Raw genomic sequence first — 21,577 nt, 5'->3', positions numbered from 1 at the left:
TTCACTCATGCTGGGTCAAACGTGGATAAGCCTACTTAGGCCCTAGCAGAGCTAAATGTTATGTTATTTCGCTTGACCAGTGGGGGAGCTGTGCACCTTTTTCCTCCCCCCCAAGAGCTAGTTATTTCCCTCACGACATCTGCATTTTAACACGACTCGGTATCCCAAGGATTAAGAGCATCATAAAACTCTGGCCATATTTTTAATAGTAGCATAACAAACATTGCTGTAAATGTGACCCAAACACACACACACACACACACACACAAATGCCATTGTGCATTAAGACACCACATGCACTGACCCCAAATCCGTCGCCTGCAGCCACCTTTGCTGTTGCACATAAGCAAGTGACTCATGTTCGTTCTCACACACACACGTATGCTCATTTCTGCTAACTCAGACACAGACACAGATGTGTTGAAAAAGTATATATAATCCTGTGCGCACAGGCACTGGTGTCACACACACACACACACACACACACACACACACACACACACACACACACACACACACACACACACACACACACACACACACACACACACACACACACACACGTCTTGGGTGTGGGCTTTATCTGGGACCATGATAAGCATGCAGCAGATGGTGCCCACAGAGAGAGACAGTGAGGGAGGCCGGGCACATTAAAAGCTTCCCTGCAGACGCATCTACCCTCCCGTGCTCCGGGCCTGGTGCAGCACAACCCTGGCCAGCCCTTTCGGTCCCTGTGTGCCAACGGTCCCGGTTCTAGATTGCTCAAGTCGACGGCCTGCAAATTGCAAGCGAGAGCTAAAGCTGTCCAGATCAGCCAGCCGTGACCCGCTGTGTCGAGCGAAGCCTTGCTGTGCGTGTGTCTCGTCTCTCTGCTCCTTGTACAACAGCCCAGTCCATCTCCTGTTGTGGCTAAATTATGATAGGCTCTGCTAAACCCTCTCGAGTCTCATCATGCCCAAACCAGCCCATCCAAACAAGTCTGCGCTGTCTCATCAGCGTGTAAATCCTCCTCTCCATTCTCCACCCAGCCTTTCCCCACCCTTATAGAGCATCAGCTGCGTGTCCACAGCGGCGCCGTACCTCTGCAGCTGCTGCAGCCGCTGGTCTGCAGTCAGGAAGTTGTGTTTGAGGTTGAGATGGGTGAGATCGTGGCTGTAGAAAAGGTTGGGGGGAAGCTGCTCCAGGCTGCAGCAGGACAGATCCACCGAGTTGATCCTCTGAGACACCATCTAGATGAAGACGGCACAGAGAGCAAGATTGGAGAGGTGACAGAGAAAAAGAGACTCTAACAGGATTATGTCTTTTGGAGCACTCACTGAGTTTATGGTGCGTTTAGGTGTGTGTGTGTGTGTGTGTGTGTGTGTAGCCTGCTACTAAGGAGTCAGAAGTCATTCAGTGGCTAATCTTAGGATTAGGGAATCAGAAGCGGTTGAGGGAAAGTCTAGCAGGCGAGTGACCTAACATCACACGTGTAGGTTCACGGAGCTGTTAACCCCCCGCCCTCCCCGATTATTTGTTATTCAAATTCTCAGCAGCACCGAAGCTGCGCTTGAAACGACATGACGGCTCGAGCATCTGCCGCCTCGTAACCGCGCTGCCTGTGAACTCGGGCGCTGTCAGAGCACGGTCCGCTGGAGGCGCCGCAGTCGACGGCGGGGCACGTGCCGCTTCTATCCAGGCTTCTATTCCGAGTGGCCCTCTGGGTGCTGGTGACATGCATGTCCCTGTTAATATTTATAAAAGAGGTTTTCGGGCTATGGCCTACTTGAGTTCAAATGAGAGAAAGAGAAGAGGGACGTGAGTGGTGTTTATGTGTGTGAGTGCACCCAGAGACACTACAGGGAAATATGTGGAGCTTTAAATCCACCCCGCTCACTGTATTTTTCTACGCTGCCTCCATATTTTCATAGTTAGTCACACACGTTCTGATATGCAACACAGCCGACATGCAGCAAAGGAACCACAGCACAAAAGGAGCATCGTCTAATGGTTTTCTCCGACCCTGATGCGCATGAACACAAACAGTACCTTGGCAGCGTGTCTGTGCCAGCGCAGGTGCTCCGTGAAGCTGTCAAAGCTGACGTAGTAGGTCTGACTCTGAGGCCCGGCTGAGCTGAAGGCCAAACAGTGATTGTGCTTCTTCACTTCCTCCACCTGCACGACAACACATGCACACACACACACACACACGGAGAGGGAGATTAGAGATGTCATGAATATAAATGTTAACCCTTATGACCCTGGAGTCAGATGCTAAAATGAAAAGAAACAGTTAAGAGAGAAAGAGTTAAAGCTAAAAGTCGATTTGTAACTTCTTTTAAAGAATATTAGATTGTTTAGAGGTGCAGGGTAGCTACTCAACCAGAATCCCACTCGTGACAATGCCACAAGCTATAATGGACGTATGTGAAATGACTTTGGGGACACGCTCAAGCACCGGGGCTGGGAATGAATGACTGAATGGCTGGGTTTGAATAGAATACCTGCAGGCACATAAAAGGCACAAGCAGGGGCACAGTCTGAATAGATGAGTAAAGGTCACATGTTGTGCCAGAAATGTTTAAAAACCTGGGTGTGGCGTTGAGTGTCCTTTGTGTCAAGCTCACGAGTAGAAAGGTCCTTTCAGATCCATAAAGAAATAAACCCGCAAAGGCTATATTTAAACAATGAAACCGTGGATGCGGGGATTTTCACTTGGTAAAAGCAGGCGTGGAACATTTTAAATTTGACATTGAGCCAAAATGGCAGGAAGCATTAATAATCTTCAAATTAAAGGACAAACCGCTGTTCAAAGGTGAAGCGTCGTCAAGGACAAACTCCACCGCTTGCAGAGGGTTACACGGGTTTATCAGAAGCCGCGGCAGTGAGGATTTACAAGCCTAAGCATAAAAAGACATGACACGAGCGGCGGGAGATCGTTATGTACTTTTCCTCCGATGAGCGGCAGGATGTGCATCTTCCCCGTCTGGCTCTCTTTGACGGAGGACACGATGAGGCAGGTGCCGCACAGGATCACCTGCCGCCTGGTCCAGCGGTTGACCGGCAGCTGGAGCTTCCCTTTGCGCACGTTGTAGGTTCCCGACAGCTGCACGCGCTCCGAGCTCTCGATGCTCTGGGGTTTACCTGGAGGGGAGACACACACGTGTGGTGCAGTTAGCAGCCGCGAATGGGATCGAGACACACACAGGCAAGGAAACGCGGGGATATCGGAGCACCACTTTCAGCACTTTTAATATCAGAAGCACCTCTTACGGGCGCTCTGTCTGCGCCGCCTTTGTTCAGTTGGACCCGTCTGTCTCACTCCCAGCAGCTGCTCTCTTGCTTCACTGCCGGCCTGCCAAACCTGACAGTCAAGCTGCTTATCAGGCGTTCTATCAGCCAGGCTGCCTTATCGTTCTGTCTAAACATCGCCCTGCTGCTTTCTGTCTACCTCCACCTCTGCAAAAGAAAAAAAAAAACCTCCAAGGCCTGGCATGTGCTGCCCCCCCCCACCGGTCCTTTTTTTGCCTGGCTGTTAGTTTCTCCATTCTATCTATAGTTTTCCATCCCCCTCGTTCGAAGATTCATGGATGAGTTTATGAAGTTTTCCCTTCCAAGCGACAGATGGTCTTAGAAAATATCTTCCGGCCTGTGGCCCTGCTGCAGACCAGCCGCATCCGTCTTGTGCTGTCTCTTTCACACATATTTCACTTCGCTCCAAAGACAGAGTGAATCAAGGGGAGGGCGGTTAAAGAAGGGACGGGAGTCAGTAAGGTAAGAAGTGCAAAACCTGCACACCCTCTAATGGCTTTAAATAATTCAGGGCTTTCGCACACCAACTCTGGTGTTCGGCCAGTTTTTTGATTATTGCACAATGCTGAACACACCCAGCAACGTGAGCAGCATTTACACCGGGAGTTGCTCGTCAGAGCTGAGGTCACGGCAATGCACGCTTACTCTGCTCTAATGGCGCGTAAACATCGGAACACGCCGCGCCTCGAGGAGCCGGCGTTTTATGCAAACGGCCGATCGTCATCTTTAACTCAGCCGCGGAACCGTGACCTTTCCCCTGCGCTACAAGCTAATCTCGTGTTTACAGCAGATAATCAATAGCCTAGTTTGCAGAAAGGATATTTGCTTTGACTAAATGCAGAGTGTGTAACGAAGCCCACTGTTGATATGCGCACGGCGTTGGTATGCTTAAACACAGGCTGTGACCACAGGCCTCGGAACAAGTGAACACGCTGCAGAGATGCTGCCTCAGTAGAAGTTATTAATTTAAATAGAAAGGGTTTCATCCTTTAAATGAATATTAATATTAATAGTATTTACCAACCTGCCTCAAAGCGAGACTTTATTGACTACGGGCCCATTATAACAAATGCATCTCACGCTGCGCTCAGAGAGGCGAAGCTCCTGTATGAGGCAGTTTGAGTGTAATAAAAGCACACATTTTCATCACCGCTCCGTTCTCATGCAGCTTTGACTTAGGAAAAACAATTGAGCGCTGGCAGAGATGCTGTAAAGATAATGCATTTATTTCTTTTCCTATATTGCACTTACAGATGAAACCCAGCCCAGTTCTGCTCGTCGCACTGTTTGAGCTGCATAGATAACGTACAGTAAGTGGGCTAAACTGGGATTGGGGTTTCTATTACAAAGAAAGAAGAAAATGGGGAAGATTAGACAGAGCCTCAATGACTATATGATCTATCGCATATATTTGCAATTAAGTGCATGGGCTCCGTATCTAAACATTGTGTTTGTAGACAAGAGCGCGGCGTCATCGGACAAATCCCGTCCAAATCCATGTGATAACAGGCAAACTGAGACCGACCGTGTTTGAACAGATTGGTTTCCCTCTCCCGTCTCTGCTGGCTGGGAGAGGCAACCAGCAGGAGCGTGTTTTCCTGATTGTGCTTAGGACTGGGGTATGTGTTGCATTAGACAAATTATTCACAAGCTTTTAGCCTCAATATGTCACATGGGCATACTCCTACTATTTTTAGGCCACTGGTTGGAACCCACACAAGCATATGCACCAACACATGCACTCTGCTCGTCTCCCTTCTCTTCCACACACACACACACACACACACACACACACACACACACACACACACACACACACACACACACACACACACACACACACACACACACACACACACACACACACACACACACTCGCGTGCACGCACGCACGCACGCACGCACGCACGCACGCACGCACGCACGCACAGTGATTAGCCATCTCCATACACTATGTGCATCTGTCTAACCCCCCCCCACACCGAATGTTCCTGGACCAGAAGCAGATTTTTCACAGGGAGAACAATGCAGACAGCTTGAGTGGGCAGCTTTTGTGCTAAGAGAAGTTTGAAAGCAGCTCCCGTACGGAAGCTGCCACTCGCATCCGCGCACGTGGGACAACTGGAGGGAGGCAGACGTTCACGTCCGGCCATGGGAATCCACAACAGAGGAAGCGGCGTGATGGGCGGGACTCTCGCGTGAGTATCCTGTTTACAGGGGTGGGTGGACCGGAGAAAAGCAGGATCCCTCGGTAATGTTACAGTACAGGAAGTAAATTATAAAGAGGCAGGATCGCTCCAATCCGAGCGCGTGAACCGCAGGCCACCTACACCAGAGCTATTTTAAGCGGCGCTGATGTTAGTCATGCTGGTCAGCCCATAATCCACTGTATGTGTGATGCATTAGATGTGAATTTAAAAATAACAGACAGCCACTGAAAGGTAGGTGTGTTCATGTGCACAAGTCTATTCCTAGAGTCACTGTGTGCGCTGGAACTGCACAGCAGCGTGTGTGTGTGAGTGTAAGTTACTGGAGATGGCTTCCTTCCTCTCCCCAGGCTCAGGAAGAGAATATTTCCCTCCCACAACCAGGCTCCAATACCGTGATGCGTACTCCAACTTCTTAAACACACTCACTGTTCAATACAAATAATGAACAGAATAAACAAGAGGTGTTGAATTATATCAAGTCAGTTAGTTAGTTGGAGCTATTTCTTTGTTTTTTCTTTAATCAGGTGATAATGGTGGCTCCAAGAAACCCTGCTATTCGTTACTGATGGTGATCACTTCTCTGCTGACCCCCTTACATCCATCTCCCACTTAACACATCACCGCTTCTCTCCTCTGGACCTTCTCAGCTATAACAAGGACGCATCCCTAGTTAATCATCCGGCCCTGTTAAATGCAACCTGACATCAGCGCACCTCCACTCCAGGACCGGGCACGCCGTCCCGTAGGGCATCGATGACCCACATAAGTCACAGTGCAGCGCGAGCACCCGCAGCCTCGCGGTTGTGTAGTCTACGAGCGGCGACAGATGTGATGCGCGGTGGCAACGCGCTCCGCAGCCCGTATCGGCTTCCCGTTTTCCCAGCGAGCGGCTGTTATCTCAGCCGAGACCAATTACAGCCGCAACAATGAAGGAATCATCTACACGAGCTTTGCACGAGGTGCTTTAATATCACACCAATCACCAAACAGTCACTGGACTGAACTTATAAAAGAACAAAGTCCGGTTCAGGGCGGTTCAAGGCGTGACACAGATGCAGATGTAAGACGGAGCCGGGCCAGCTGTTACTCTGCGACACAAATAGCTGCAAAACCAGCACACATGCGCACACACGTGTGTGTGTGTGTGTGTGTGTGTGTGTGTGTGTGTGTGTGTGTGTGTGTGTGTGTGTGAGGCCGAGCCTCCCACGTCTCTCCTCCGTGTGCATGTGGCAAAGGTCACTGCACTCACCTGAGTGCTCCACATTCATCCTCGCACTGCACTCGCTCACCTCGGAATGCGTGAAGCCATAATAAGACGCGGCTTCTTTCAATAAGCCGTGTCTTATTATGGATGGAATAAGGAATATTTGAGATGGTCACGCACTCACGTGACGCCATCTCTGTGAGAGTCTGAAGCAGGCGCCTCGGTAGCGTTCCAGAAATGCCGGAGGCGTGGCTTTAAGTCTGTTAGTAAGCGGTTTTCATCGACATCTCCCCATCCGATCAGGTGAATTATGACATTTTATTCAGACACTGAGCCGCAGCTTACTTTTTCCAACAGTGTCACAATTTCGGTTGACATTCTTTTGGTTTTGAGTGAAATAGTCCAAGAACCCATGATTACATTTCCACCAAATCTGGTGCAAGTGTTGTCACAGTGGCCATGGTAACATCGGGAGCACGGCCAGACCAACGTTAAAGCAGCGTTCGGGTTCTGGAATCTGCGACCCGGACCCAACTGGGGCGATTCTGTAATATCGGAATATTTGACAATTCTGAAGTGCAGTCAACTGTAAGACTGAGATAAACTCTGTTGTGTTTAGGAGCCACCAGCAGGTGATTAGCCTGATCAGTGAGCTCAGTCATCCATGTTGCTGGGTGCTTTCATTATCACTTTGATTAATATAATAAAAACAAGATTAAATTGTGCTGCGAACGCACTTGACACCATAAAGCATCGAAGTGCAGCTATTTTACGTTGGAGAGCTTAGGAGCATGTCCAGTCTCTAGAAGAGCGGAGCGACAGCTTCACGCTCCTGACGACGAACGCGGTTGGTTGTAAAGAGCCCAGCGGAGGCGACGCTTCTCCTCTGGTGATGCAGCACTAAGAAGCAGGTCTCTTTGGCCCAAGGGGGGCTTAGGGAAAACTTGCCAGGCCCGGCCCTCCCCCCATCGCTCTCTGGAGAGAGGGTGAAGTGGATAATTCTTAGTTTGATGGATGCCCTGAAATTGTCCTAGCGCATCTCTCTCAAGCACATCATCAGAAAGGATGCAGCCGAACATAAACACAAGCGCATGCCGAGACTGCGAAATTTGCTCTGTAGTCCAGTGCAACTGATCCAAATGAGGTCGGAGCCAGTAACACGTTCCCCATCAAGACATTATTACCCTTTGTGCTTAGGAGGAGATAAACTAAACTGCCTTCTGCTGTGTATGAGGCCGGTGCATTACCATCCTTCACCTGCAGGGGCAGTGTGGTGATGCATGGAAGCATGGAGATGACCTGAAGGAGAATTTGCACTAGTCTGTAAAACTAAGCAAGCTTCTTTTTTCCCCCTTCTTTTACCGTAACTTGGATTTGACCCAGTTGCACGCTCAACTGCTCCTCTGCATTTTTCTAGCATTGCTTAATGCACAGCAGTGGCGACCACTTCACCCCGTTTCGTCTACGCGCATCGGGTCCAATTAACCCGACACAAATCTTTGTTTATGGGCAGCAGCAGAAGAAGATGTAACAACATGCAAATGTGAATTGATAAGTCATATGCGAGACAGCTGGAATGAGGAACTACACAGAGACTGGCTGCACCAGAGGCTCATAAATCACGTTGTGCATCTATGAATTTCGAGATAAATGACTTATGTGACTTTAAGTGAAATATGTAACGTCGTTTTTAATCGCAGCGCCATCCTTCACACCGCTAGCTGCACCCAGAACGTGCTCCATCATGTTGCTCAATCAATATCTGCCGAGAAATAGACCTAGATGCAACAGACAGCGGAGGGAATTGCACTGCACACGCATTGAATCGCAGGTGGTATCATGAGTGTGTGAAAAGAGAAGATTCTCCCCAGTGATTCCCTCTGTCAGTGGAAGTGCTGGACGTTGACGTACTTAAACGTGTGCTCCCCCTCCTCTCTCTCCCTCCTCTCAGCTCTGCTCCTCCTGCCGTTATGTAATGCGCGTGTGTGTTACGAAAGCTTACAGTACATTGGAAAACATGAGCCCGCTGATCAGGCACACACACATGGACAGTCACAAAAGGGCTCTGGGGATTGTTTTCACCTCTACATTTGTATGTGAGCGAATGCAAATGATGTCACCGGGGGGGTGACCAACAACATACTAAATTTATAATTTAGTATGTTGTTGGTTGAGTATATGTAAAACCATACATGAATAGGTAGAAGTAGGAGTAAAAAAGAATATTAGAAATATTTGCAGGCAGGGCATATAAAGGAAGTGAAGGCAGGAATAGAAGCAAAGAATAATATTTATTATATATATGTATAAACAGAAGGAAATGGATTTGGCTGCAGGCATATGCTGTCACCTCAGGCAGGGAAACCCACGAGAGGAAAGTGCTCTAAGGCTAAATGAGCTGATCTCGGTCAAGTTTAAACGTCAGAATGAGCACCACACAGCACGCAAATCATCTAATTTTCATATCACCAAAAAAAGCAAAAAAAAAAAAAAACATACACATACCCGCATACCCACGTTATATGTTGAGTCGTAATGTATTATTAGTGGTGAGATTGTATGTAAATCTCCAGGAAACAATGCTAAATTTAGCCCTGCACTTGCAGAGAGGGGCTGATAAATGTACATGCTACAGAGTGTGTGCTCTTATGTTTAAGTATAGAGCCCCGTGTAGGTGCAAGCACGACCACCAGTGACTTGCACACAGCACATTGTGTGCGAGTGCCTCGTCTTGCGTTGTATTTCTGAGAGGCCGTCCGGTTATTAATACATTCTGACAGCAGCGAACAGGCATCGCGCTGTCAAAGTGGAGGCTGGCGACTTTAAAAGCGGAAATTATAATCAGCCTGCTTGCTATTCATTAACTTATTGTTTCAACTTAAGAATTCATAAAAAAAAAGCCTTTGATGTCCGAGCCGCTCGCATCCCGCCAGCGAAAGGTCAGACGCACCCCCCGTCAGGCCCCCGGCGCGCTGGCGTAACGGTGGTCCGCGTGGATCACGGCGCTGACAGGCGGCGGCTACTCTGCTGGCAAGTAATGAATTACCGCAAGGTCGTGGAGGTGTGTGGGAAGTGAATGAGAGGCTGCTCTTTCACACACAAAATAAAGAAGCAGCACACGTGTGAACTGGGTTCCTGTTGTGTGATAGTAAACTAGCAGGAGGGCCCGGTTATATAATGTATCTCTGTGCTGGTTGCTCACACGCACAAAGGTTAGAGAAAGTTTTTTTAAATATGCATGCGTGTGTGTGTGTGTGTTTGTGTGTGTGTGTGTGTGTGTGTGTGTGTGTGTGTGTGTGTGTGCGCGTCTGCGTGTGCGTGTGTGTGCATATTCCAACGCTTCTGGGGACAATGAAGGTCTTAGCTGAAATGAAATTTCGGAGCTCTTCCTCCATTACACGTTCCCTAAAACTTATAAGTCCAAGCTTCAATATCTCCGGCTGTCATTCACACTCTCTAAGTCTCTTTCTACTTTCTCCTATTCATATTTAAAATCCAGCTCCCGCGGTGAATTTCCCGGCTGGCACACGACCTGACCCTTCCTTCCTCGCACCTTGCTGCACAAAAGCGCCGCTCCCCTCCTCTGAAAAATGTCATTACGGGAGCCATTCTGCTCTCCTGTCGTCGCGCCGCTGCTCTGTGGCTGATAACTCCCGGGAGAAAGACAAGTCGAGAGAGAGAACGCGGACAGAAGGAGCCCAAATAATGTGCTACATTAATACCAGTGTGCTGTTAACCTGGCCGGGTCACGGCTTCCTCTTCAAGGCCCCACCTACGGCCCCTCCGCATGCCAGCGGCCCCTGCAGTGTGTCCTCACGCTCAGGGATACGGGTCACTGCAATCCAGGCACAGGGTGGCACATGAATGAATGATGCAGCGCCCCCCCTTCGGTCGCCGCTCACTAACGCACGGCGACACTCAGCGCGTGCACCATGACTGCATGAATATTCCCATTATTGCCCTTATTATAGTCTATGTGGCAGAAAAAGGGCCAATTCTGAACCTCTGCCTTTGTTTTACATGTGATTCTTTTTTTCAGAGCCCTCTAATGCGCGTACGTAAGAGATTTCTCCAACCGTCACATGCTCCGGGCCACCGGTTGCTCATGGGCAGTGTCACTGTGCCACTTCAGCCTCCGCATTCTGTCACTCAGCAATTGCTAATGGCCTATATACCATCAGCCCGTCTCTGCAGCAGCTCCCCATGCAGCCTTGATAAAGTGAAGCACTTTTCAATGTGTGTGTGTGTGTGGGGGGGGGGTTGTCGGGCTGGACAGACGACCGACAGAGGCATTGTCACCTCAAGCACCAGTACAATAACCCTCCAGAGGTTTAGGCTTAGCCACCTAGCATTCACTAGCATTCAAACAGGAGCAGGCTGACACCTCCCACCGATGCAAACGAGGGCGAGGTGAGGTGAAGGCATGATGTCACGCAAAGGTTTAAGGCCCGTTTTGGCGAAGCGAGCGCGCGCACGCACGGCGACGCGCTTGTGCACGTGCATTTGAGTGCACGTCTGTGATTAATTGGCTTGGCAGGACTCCCGCCTGTTTGTCGCCCTGGGTTTCCCTCCTCGCCGGCACCGCTGCATTAATAATGCCCGGCACTGACAGAAATTCACGTTTTACATTCAGCGCCGGCCGCTCTCCCTCCTTGTCGTCGTTGTGATTCTTTTCTCAAGATCACAGTCATGGTCTGCTCTCCCTTAAACCCAAAGTGCCTCCGTCTCAACACCAGAATCATAAATCCTCCTTTAGCAAATCAGACGGAGGCTATGCAGCAGCACAAATGTCTAAACTCTATCCCTTTATAAGGACAAACAAGTAGTACATCAAGGGCAACGAGCATCAGCAGATGACAATAACAAATGGGTTTCAGCTCAGTCTGAATATCCAGACCACACAGGACGCTAGAGATTATGAGGCCACCAACGCCAGCAACTCCAGGTTTAATTGGAGACTTTGCTGCAGCTTCACAACTTCGGCCTGATGTCCATGAGAGGAAGCAAAGATAAATGTCACAAAAGGACAACGCTGCAATAATAATAATCAAGTGAGATGAGGATCTGAGGCGTCTGTCAATTGTGGCATAAATAATCATCCTGTAAAACTAATATAACTGCAGCCCAAAAAAAAACAAACCCAAATCCAATCCTTCATTTCCGATAGCGACGTTACCTGCATCACCGGCATTTGTTGACATGGTAACGCAGCCTGGAGCGAGTATGTGCCAGGACCGTGTTCACAATAGTATAGGTTTGCTTTTCCCTGCAAACAGATGCGCTTCTAGTCGAAATGAGCAACGCTGAATAGAAAAAAGAGGCCCGTTTATGTAGGAGGCGGCAACGTTTCCATACGTGAAGCACTTGAATAGGAATGAAGTGAGACTGCGGTGCGTGTGATTGGGGGGAGTCGATGCCGTTCTGGGAAAAGACTACTCCAGACTCCTGCCCCAACTCGTTTTGCTCGAAAGTCACAAACGAGGGGAAAGTGCTGCAGGAACACGCGGCAGCGAGAAATAATCAGTTACGGCAACAGCAAAGCGGCTTAATGTCTGCAAATAACACCGAGTAACGACTCCGCAACAATACGGCTGCAGTCCCCCCCCCGACAAAGCCGGCGTCGCGCACATTGTCACGAGCTGCGCGAGGAGACGGCGAGACTGTCAGCGTGCGGTGATCAGAATTATTAGGCGCTAATCCCCGATGAAATGAAAGACACACAAGCAGCCTCTGCGTTTTCCCTGAGGGGGGGGGGGGGGGTCGCTGGCACGCAGATAAACGCACCATTTGTGACTGTTTGCACATAAAGCTTGAACTTCATTAGCTCGACTGCGACTGGCGCTGAACCGCTCGCTGGGTGCAGGTGCCCGAGATGCTCTGGGAAACTTTATATTGTGCCTGTTTTTTGTTTAATTTGATTAATAATGAGGTTTATACAAGAGGAAGTGCAATAATAAAAAGGTAACAGTGGCCGGGGTCATTCCCGGTACGGATATGCTCCTCCATAATGCATTAAATTGCATCTGATGGGCAGAAGCCGTCGTTGGGTAACTGAGAGGGAAGTTGTCCGCGAAGACGAGCGACTACAGAGTGCGCTGTTGTTTAATCCCACACAAGGACAGGCCACAAAGTAATCAGACCCCAGATCTGTGGTTAAAGCTACAACCAGTCGAGTTTCAGAGCAAACAGAAAGAAAAGAAAGAAGAGAGAGAGAGAGAGAGAGAGAGAGAGAGAGAGAGAGAGAGAGAGAGAGAGAGAGAGAGAGAGAGAGAGAGGCTCTCACACAAGAACAGTGAACAGAGTGCAAGAATTAAAGGGCTGTTCAGTCCCGATGATGCGCGGCCAGAGGATGAGGGAATGAATGAGATTTTGATGTTGTGTGCACATTCTCCCGGCACCACGTGCTCACTTTCCCTTTTTCTTCCTCTCCTTCTCTCTCCCTCCCTCGCTCCTTTCCTCTCCTTTTGTTTTGTTTAAAATTTAACAAGGTCTGGAACAGTGGAGGGCCGAAGTGGGCATCCGGGGTGTTTTGGCTCGGCTTCATGTCACATGCCGGGGCCATGTGAACACAGTGGCACCGGGAGAGGGAGTGAGCGGGCGAGCGAGCAAGAGAGAGAGACACAGGGAGGTGGGTGATGGTGCTGTGGTGGTGAGAAAGAGAGAGAGAGAGAGAGAGAGAGAGAGAGAGAGAGAGAGAGAGAGAGAGAGAGAGAGAGGGGAAGGAATAGTGAGGAAACTAAGAACTAAGCAGAGGAAGTCATTTACCAGAGGAACTGAAAAGGATTTTGTATTTTTGTTAAACATTACCACAATTAAAATATGAACTGAAGCTACACAAGTCAGCACAAAACAGTCAGTAAATATAATACAAAAGGAGCCAGGACAGAGTGAGAGAGAAGTGACTGGTGCAGCAGGTGATCCACACACTAACATAATGAACTCGTTTGCTTTCAGTCACCAATGAGGAAGGGTTGTAGTTCAGCAAATTTTGAGAGCGGCACGAACTTTAAACTAGGTCACTTCATATCAACAGCGCGGCTCTTTTCTCTTCGATCAGAGTCTGTGGAAACAAGCCGGGCTCCACCCAAACGCGCCTTATCTAGCCGTGTCCAGATGACACAAACACAGATTCTTGATGCGGCTCTGGATTCCAGTCACACAATACCCTTTGCAAAAACGCTCCATCTCTCAAGCGCGCGTCTGTGCGGCAGGAATGCGTCTCTGTGAAAACAGGCATTCCACGGCAAGCGCCTAACTGATCCCATCCACTTGCAATTGCTCAATGTGTTTTAAAGAATATCAAATTGAAACGCGGAGTTTTAAGCGCATTGTGTTGTGGCCCCTCCGGAGAGCGGAGCTTTGTAAAACAAATCAGTGCAAGCGCCACTGGAGCGGTGGTATTTAAAAACCTCCCATCCAGGAATTGACACAGTTCTGTCCCGTGTACCAGCGAGCAAGCAGGCCGTGTGTTCCCTAATCAGTATTTCTGGGCCTCTTTAATGCTGAGAGTTGCAGATGTTGTCTGGTATTAGGCCGCGCTGCCGCTGATCAAAGCTTTGGAGAGTGAGCCCCTGCTGGCCTGCCTCTAATCCCCCCCTCCCCGCCACCGCCGCCACCATGCTTATGAATGTGGCCGGTGGGTGCAGGGGCGGGTGCTGGGCTCCGGGGGCAGCCGGTCTACTTCGTGACACCTCTTGAAGGGGTGTGTGTGGGGGGGGCGGAGGGCGGGGGGCTCGTCTGCCTCGCCTTGCCCTTGCTCACGTCCACTCCGGCGCTGCGAGGTTTTTCTGAAGAGCTTTTCGGCAAGGGCAGTTTGACAGACAGCTGAGAGGCCGGGCTCTTCCCATTGGGCAGAGGAGGCTGCTGCTGTTGCTGCTGCTGCTGCTACACCCCCACCCCCTCCGCCCCCTTTCCCCGACTCCAGATCTCAGAATGTGCCAGCAGGCGGGCAGGAGCGACATGGCAGCATGACATTGTTCAGCCCCGATTTAGCCGCGCACCAACAAAGCAATGAGAATTTCCAACGCGCATCCCTCTGGTTTCTTCTTTGTTTATTTCCACAGGGCGCACAAATCAGAGGCAACACACGACCAGCGGTTTGGAAGTGTGAGCAACACCTGACCTCCGTTATTCTGTTTGTGCACCCTCTATTAGTACGCTTGGAGACAATTATGAGGGTGAGCAGTCATTCTTGAAAGCCAGGGAGAGATAAAAAGATATGGGACGCTAAATGGAAGCTGTCAGATGGTGTGAAGGAGGAGGAGATGCGAGGAACGATAGCGAGAGGAGAGGGAGGGGATGGGGGATTGATCATGAGCGAAACGGAGAGAGGGCGGAGGATTCGGCGCGAGAGAGGAGAACGATAGAGGGTGGGAGGGACGTCAGCCAAGACGGCGATCTATATTCGACAGAAAGCAGTTCCCCCGGCTTCAACGTCTACACGCTGACACCATCCTCGCGGCGTCTGCCTCGGCGAGCGCACGTGCGGCTCTTCAGACGGCTCGGCGCCGCGGGTTAGGGTTTCGCTGCGAGCCGCTTCCCCACGTGCGACTCACACGTGAACGCCGAACGGAGTGCATACGAAAATACAAAGATCCATTCTCTGATTCCTCCCGCTCATCATGGGTGCAGGCATGCGCCCGGGGACGGCCGGGGCCTTAGCGCACACGACACATGTGCATTGGATTTGAGCTCCGGAACGTGTGAAATCTGATTACACAATTACATAATGACTCAGCAACGGGGCCTTTTAGAAAGTCCATTAGCTGTCAGGCGAGGACGTGGATGTGAGAAAGGATGAGGCTGCCGAGTGCCTCACTTCTGTCGACATCTCCCAGGAGTGTTTGCTTGCGTGGAGATAATGTAGTCTTAGTAAAAGAAGCCATGTTTTATAGATTTATCCAACCTCAAAGCCTCACTGACCGGCAAAACATCATTTACATAGCAAAACCCCTCCAAACGAGACCAGTGGCCGTTCATAAAAACGGAAGCACGGGAGATTTCGGGCAGGCTGTTCTCCTTCTGCCTCGGAAAATGTTTTCGTAGTGTGGGAGCAAGCTGGCTCAACGGCCGCGCGAAGACAGCGACGTGGCACGGGCGAGTGCCGCTCTAATAGCGGCCGCGGCAGAGCCTGCCGGAGAAATCTAGGAGCTTCATTAAGCCTTTAAACCCCGCCGAGTCCTTTAAGTTATCGCGTCACCAGCCGCTGCCTCCTCAGAGAAAGAAAGCTGGAGGTAAGAGCAAGATTCTGTCTCGAACTCGGGGATCCGCAAAGCTTTTAGTGTAATTGGCCTATCAGTGTCTTAAAATGTGAACATCTCGTGTCTATACGGGATGAAAGACGTATGAGTAAGAGTCGAGCTGCCTTTATTACTTATACATGCTTTATATACGGCCTCTAATATTGATTAAATCCATTCTGAAAACCAAGAGACGGGATTAAAATGGATCAGTTTTGTAGTTGTTGAAATTGAGTGAGGTGACAGCTACGATCAAGAATCTTGAGTCTGAAAAGTGCAGTATGATCCCAAAGCAATAAAAATAAGAGTTGCTGTTTGAATTTTATAAACCAGCAGCTCAATAGCAGCGCGGTAATAAGCATGGAAACAAAATTTGCTGTGTGAATCACTGCAAAGAAACCTTATATTAAAAACATCTAGGAACAATATCAGCAGGATATTTAGAGAAACTGAAACAATTCCCATTACTAATCCCATTCACGCGACGAAATTAGAAACCGCTCCCGTCTTTGCTAGAAATGTGCGCCGATATGAAAAATTTCCTAAGCAGCTACAAATTATGTTTATGCCGCACCAAAACAGAGCCATTATCTGTTACATACTGCGCGTCTGCTTTTATTAGACGTGCATGAGTGGTTCTTTCTGCCAAGTTCACCTTGATGCCACAGACTGAAAACAACACGGGAATTACCTGAAAATTGGGTGCAGCGCGCTGAAACCGTTATCGACCGTGACTTGGTTTCACAGACGCTTGCGCTATACAGTAAACCCGCGCGGGAGCTGAGAAGGAATTAATACGTTTATGGTTTGGAGGGCCAGGATACGCCACTGGTCATTACCTGCGCTCATAAAACAGGTCAAATCCCAACAACCAGATTTACAAGGAACTGGTTTACAAAAAAGAAAAAGCTAACAGTCCGACGTTAACAGGCTGAGCAAGGAGCTCCTCCAAACAGGCAGTGGGTATGCCGGATGAGAGTGTGGACCCGAGTAGGCTAATGAATCTAAATAATTTAGTGCGCTGCTTTGGTTTAGTTAAGAACTCTGGGTCCTCAGAAACCCTGTGCCAGAGCCTGTTAGGGTTCAGTATGCCACTGCCTTTCCCTGCTTGTGGGTAGGAACTCCGAGGCTTCTTTTTATACACCACACACGCCTCAAGAACCTTCTGTACTTTTATTTAGCTCTTCTTATCACCAGATTGTGTGTGTGTGTGTGTGTGTGTTGTTTATTTCGGCCCGTTATAACCTGCGCCGTTTTACCTTTTCTCGCTCGTACTCAAACTCTAATAAAGCTGGTTAAGCATTACAAGAGGCTCCTGTGTGGGCAGCCCTGAAAGGATCACTCGTCGGCCTGCCAAAGAGGACAGCGGCCCTTTGATCCGGCCGGCCTTCTGTACATGCGTACGCGTGTGTGTTTGCGTGTCTAGCAGGGAAAGTGGCTTCTCCCGTGTCGCCGCCGAGGAGTCTGCGCGACCAAAGCGTGACCCGACCCCCCTTCAAAGTCAAACTGGCCCCTGCGCTGTCCAAAAGGCATCCGGCAAGATTCGCCATGGCAACTCCTCGAGTCCGAGCACCTCGTGGGTTGCTCTTATTAAACACACAGACTGTCCACGTGTTTAATATCTAGGCTACTATTACCATTGCACAGAGCTTGTTAACGTATGCGAGTGCAGATACTGGACTTCCTGTATTTCGGGCCGCTCTGCATGCACAGGCATGCAAACAAAAGGCCCTCACTGTGACTGAGGTCTACAGTTGTGGCAGCTGCGCCTGAGAGTCAGCCAGCAAGTCAGCTGAGGCTGGCCCCATCTTCACTGTCTTGGCCAGACCGCCCTTCAGAGTCAGCTCAGCGTGTGTCGGCCCGGTATCTCACTCGCAACCCCCCCCCCCCTCGCCCCGAAGCTCATCCTCAGCTGACGTGCCTGACATTCTGGAGGAGCCGGCGTACATTCCTAACGCGCCTCCGTCGTGTTAGGAAATTGGGGGGAGAAGAATGCCTGACATCGGCTGTGCTCTGTCTTTGCACCCCGGCTTGTGCGTACGTTTATAAAGGCTCCCTTCAGTGTCCTTTTCTGTGTGACTGAATAAAAACCAGGGCTTTCGTGGAGGCCACGGCCTGAGCGGTATTATTGGCTGTGGAAAGCTGGGCAGAGCGCGAGCTCAGGTGACTTCAGTCAAGCTGCCTCACGTGTGATGTGGGAGGCGTTAACCTCAGAAGTGCATCAGGACTTCTCTTCCCCACCGTTAGCGGCTGCTGCTGCCACTTTCCGTTAGTTGACGGCACAGACTCGCGCTTCGCCTAATGCCCATCCATCCACAGGCGTGCTCGCCATATGATGCTATGGAAATGAGATTATTCTGGCAAGAACCTCGAGCAACTTGCTATTTCCAGAGCGCAGTAGGTCATTAAAGCACACGCGACTGCGAATGCGAGCGCGTGGCCATTTTCTGCTTGGTATCGAGCGACCTCTCGTTCAACGGCCTCTCGGGACAGGAAGCTACTGAACGATAGGAGCCTCGTTCACTCCTCAACTGTCATCACCAGACGCTAAGTTTCCCGCCAACCCCTCCTGCCGCATTTCACGTCTCTCAGCACCGACAGCAATAGCAGCAGTGGAGGCGCTGGAGTAATAATAATAATAAAAAAAAGGTCTTCCTGAGCTTTGGAGGACCACGTTAACCCAGCTTGGCAGGCAGGCAGTTAGTGTGACAGTAGCAGCGATGGATGCCAATAGGACAGGCCCTGTGCAGCATCTCAATGACCAGAATTCACCAAGTCCACAGAGAGGGTTTATGGTCCTCCCACCCCGACACTCCATCCAACCACAAAGGCATTCAGCCTTTTCATTAGGATGATAATGGGGCAAAAGCCGGAAAGGGCCCCATGTCCAGCCACCATAAGTTGTGGAGATGGCTTTGTGGCGATGTCATGCGTGTCCATGGGAGCACACTGTGCCGCTACAGTCCAACAAAGGCAGTGAAATAAAAAAAACAGACTTTAAAATGGAATGAAAGTGCCCCAGGCAAGGTACAGGTGGTAAGCTAGCTGCACGACCTCACTCTTACCCGCTCTCAAGTGTTAAACACTCTAAATCGCATTTATCGGCAAAGGTCTCATCTGATGGCGTTCGCAAAGAGCACGCGGAAAATGCCGTCAGGAACGCGTGATCCCGCTCCTTTCAGTCCTACAGGAAACGAAGCACCCTTCAGTTTCCGAACTGTCCCTCCCTCAAGTAGCTCTTTTAGCGAGAAAGGAAAACAAACTGTTGCCGTGACGTATTGGTACGAAGCCATGACACGCACCTGCATGAACGCACCTGTCTGATCCTGTGAAACGAGTTGACAACCTGTTATAGGCACTGCAACACCGAGGATGTGGAGTCCAACCAATGTGGTGGGAACAAACAGGCCTCTGTGCGTTCTTGAATCAGCAGAGGGTCAAGGCGGAAGCGGAAGCGTCGCACTTACCTGCATAGAAACGCAACAAGGAGCCGATTTCCGTGTTGAGGCCTTCCTCTTGAACTCGCCACGGGTCCTTAAATCCAAGTTTAAAGAGGAAGTCATTCTGGATCTGCAGAGGCCTCTCTTCTGGACCGAGCCTCCTGACGGCCTCGCCGTGCAGCTGCACGTACAGCGTGGGGCTGGAGGCCCAGGAATCCCCGCCGTGCTCAGCCGTGAGCCCTGACTTCACAGCACCTTCGCCACAGTCCAGATCTTGGATGTCAGGTGTGTTGCTTGCGGAGCCTCTCGACAAGGAGCCGGCGCTACTGCTGGGTGGCAGGCTGCCCAGACTGTGGGGGTTTTGTCTGCTATCTGGCCCCATATTGTTCGTGGTGTCATTCAAATGGGAGACGGGATCCATGCCGGAGCCGGGCGCAGGACAGTCGAGCTCCAGCTCGTCCGAGGAGCTCCCGTACATGTCGTGGCCCTCCGTGGCGCTGTCGAAGGATGGGCTGAGGATGGACGCCTCGGTGCCCAGGATCATGTCGTCGCTGAGGGAGTCCCTGTGCTCGCTGAGCCGAGCGCCGGAGCTCAGGTCATCGAAGGCGCTGCTCTCCACGTCGGAGCCGGAATTCAGTCCGTAACTGTCCAGGCCGTTCTTGTGGTCCGAGTCGTCGTCGTTGGGGGTATCCATGTTGGAGTTGGAATTCAAATCAGACAGCGAGCATGTGATGTTGTCCTGCGACTCTGATTCTGGGGTGAAAAGTTTTCCATCCATGTCCTGTTGCTTTTGCCGCTCATCTGCATTCTCCATGAGGAGCAGCCTCAGCCTGTCACTGGGATGGCCCCTTAAGTCTGTGGCTTCCAGGGGAGACAGGTGGCTGCATTTCATGCCGGCGTCCTCGATCATCTTGCACGGATTGACGTTATAATCATAACTCCCACTGCAGTTGCCATTTTGGTCCGTCTTGGTGGTGTCTTTACAAAAAATGCGCATAACGGAGCTCGACTTGCTGCAGAGTTTACTCAGGCGGAGCGCCACCTCGCCGGCTGTGGTGTCCATAGTGCAAAGGACCGGCCTGGGATACGAGGGCGTCAGTCTGTCGTGGACGTGCACACAGCCCCGGTGGAGGTCGGCTCTCACCCACTCGCGATCCGCGGGCTGCAGCTGCATGTTCTGCCGGTGCTTCAGCAGAGTCTTCCTATCCAGACTCCGGGTGTTGAGAGACGCAGAGGACAGGGCCGAGTTCATCTTGGCGCCGCAGGCGGCGGTGACAGCTGAGGCGGCGGTGGCCGCAGCTGCCGCGGAGAGGTTCCTCTTCAAGCGCCTCCGTCTCAACAGGAGGGAGCTGGAGTTGCTGGACGAGCCCCGGCCATTAGCCGCCGCGGCTCGGTTTGACGCACTCGATCCCGCCGTGGAGGCGGAATGAGAGAGCCGATTCCCGGTCTTCGCCTCTACGCGGGAGGGCGCCGAATGTCCACCGCCATCATCCGCTGGATTTCCCCGGGCGACAGACAGTCCGCTGGGCTTCTTCATTAACTTGGTCGCGCCTCCATCCGACGCGCCATCCTCAGCGGCAGCCTGAACACTTTCCATCTCTGCCAATGAAAAGTCCCCCGGTCTAAATAAATAATGGTGCGCACTTGGTAACACCTACAACCCCTACATTTAGAAGCCTGAATACGTGCCCGCTGTGCTAAATGTCCGCCAAATGGGCGGTCCTGCCGACTTATTCCACTAGTAGTCATTCACTTGTTGTCCTGCGTTCCCCGTCGGAGTCTTCTCCGCTGCTCCAAGAAAACATTTTACCGATTAAATTCGCTGGGAAGAGGGAGGGCGTGCGGGGACCGATCAGGGCGGAGACGTGACTGTGCGTCCCATCTGGACCAAAATACGACGCTCGAATATGAAATGAACGTCGGCCGACCTCCTACGCAAATACCTCCTGCTATATATTCATGAGGATACAAGATGGGGTCGCTAACAACAACGCGGTGGATTGTGGGAAGTGTATTGGCTACGTTTGTGCGGCGCGTTAGCCGGCGCCGCAGAGTTATGGCGGCGGGACTACATTGCCCATGATTCTTTGCGTCCGCCTCTGTCAGGTGAGGCGGCGATCAGACCAGAGGCGTAAACATAGCTCGTATAAAATGTTTGAAGTGAAGCTGAACGGCTGCGTATTCGCGCGAGCT

General features: G+C 50.8%; 1 protein-coding gene across 1 annotated transcript in view; it reads right to left on the bottom strand.

Moving 5' to 3' along the window:
• Positions 1-21,324, bottom strand: part of phlpp1 (PH domain and leucine rich repeat protein phosphatase 1) — a 30,588-nt gene extending 9,264 nt beyond the window's left edge. Inside the window, exons 1-4 of the mRNA XM_029132887.3 lie at positions 19,412-21,324; positions 2,927-3,123; positions 2,029-2,154; positions 1,081-1,229 (exon numbers count right to left, since the gene is read on the bottom strand). Of these exons, the coding sequence (XP_028988720.1) occupies positions 1,081-1,229; positions 2,029-2,154; positions 2,927-3,123; positions 19,412-20,981 (2,042 nt within the window). The 5' untranslated portion in view covers positions 20,982-21,324. The remainder of the gene's footprint in view (positions 1-1,080; positions 1,230-2,028; positions 2,155-2,926; positions 3,124-19,411) is intronic.
• Between the last annotated feature and the right edge of the window lie 253 nt (positions 21,325-21,577).

The sequence above is a fragment of the Betta splendens genome, chromosome 17 (genome assembly GCF_900634795.4).
Source record: "Betta splendens chromosome 17, fBetSpl5.4, whole genome shotgun sequence".
In the NCBI taxonomy this organism is placed as follows: Eukaryota; Metazoa; Chordata; class Actinopteri; order Anabantiformes; family Osphronemidae; genus Betta; species Betta splendens.
The sequence above is the reverse complement of the archived record's forward strand: the minus strand, read 5'-3'. Positions and strand labels throughout refer to the sequence as shown.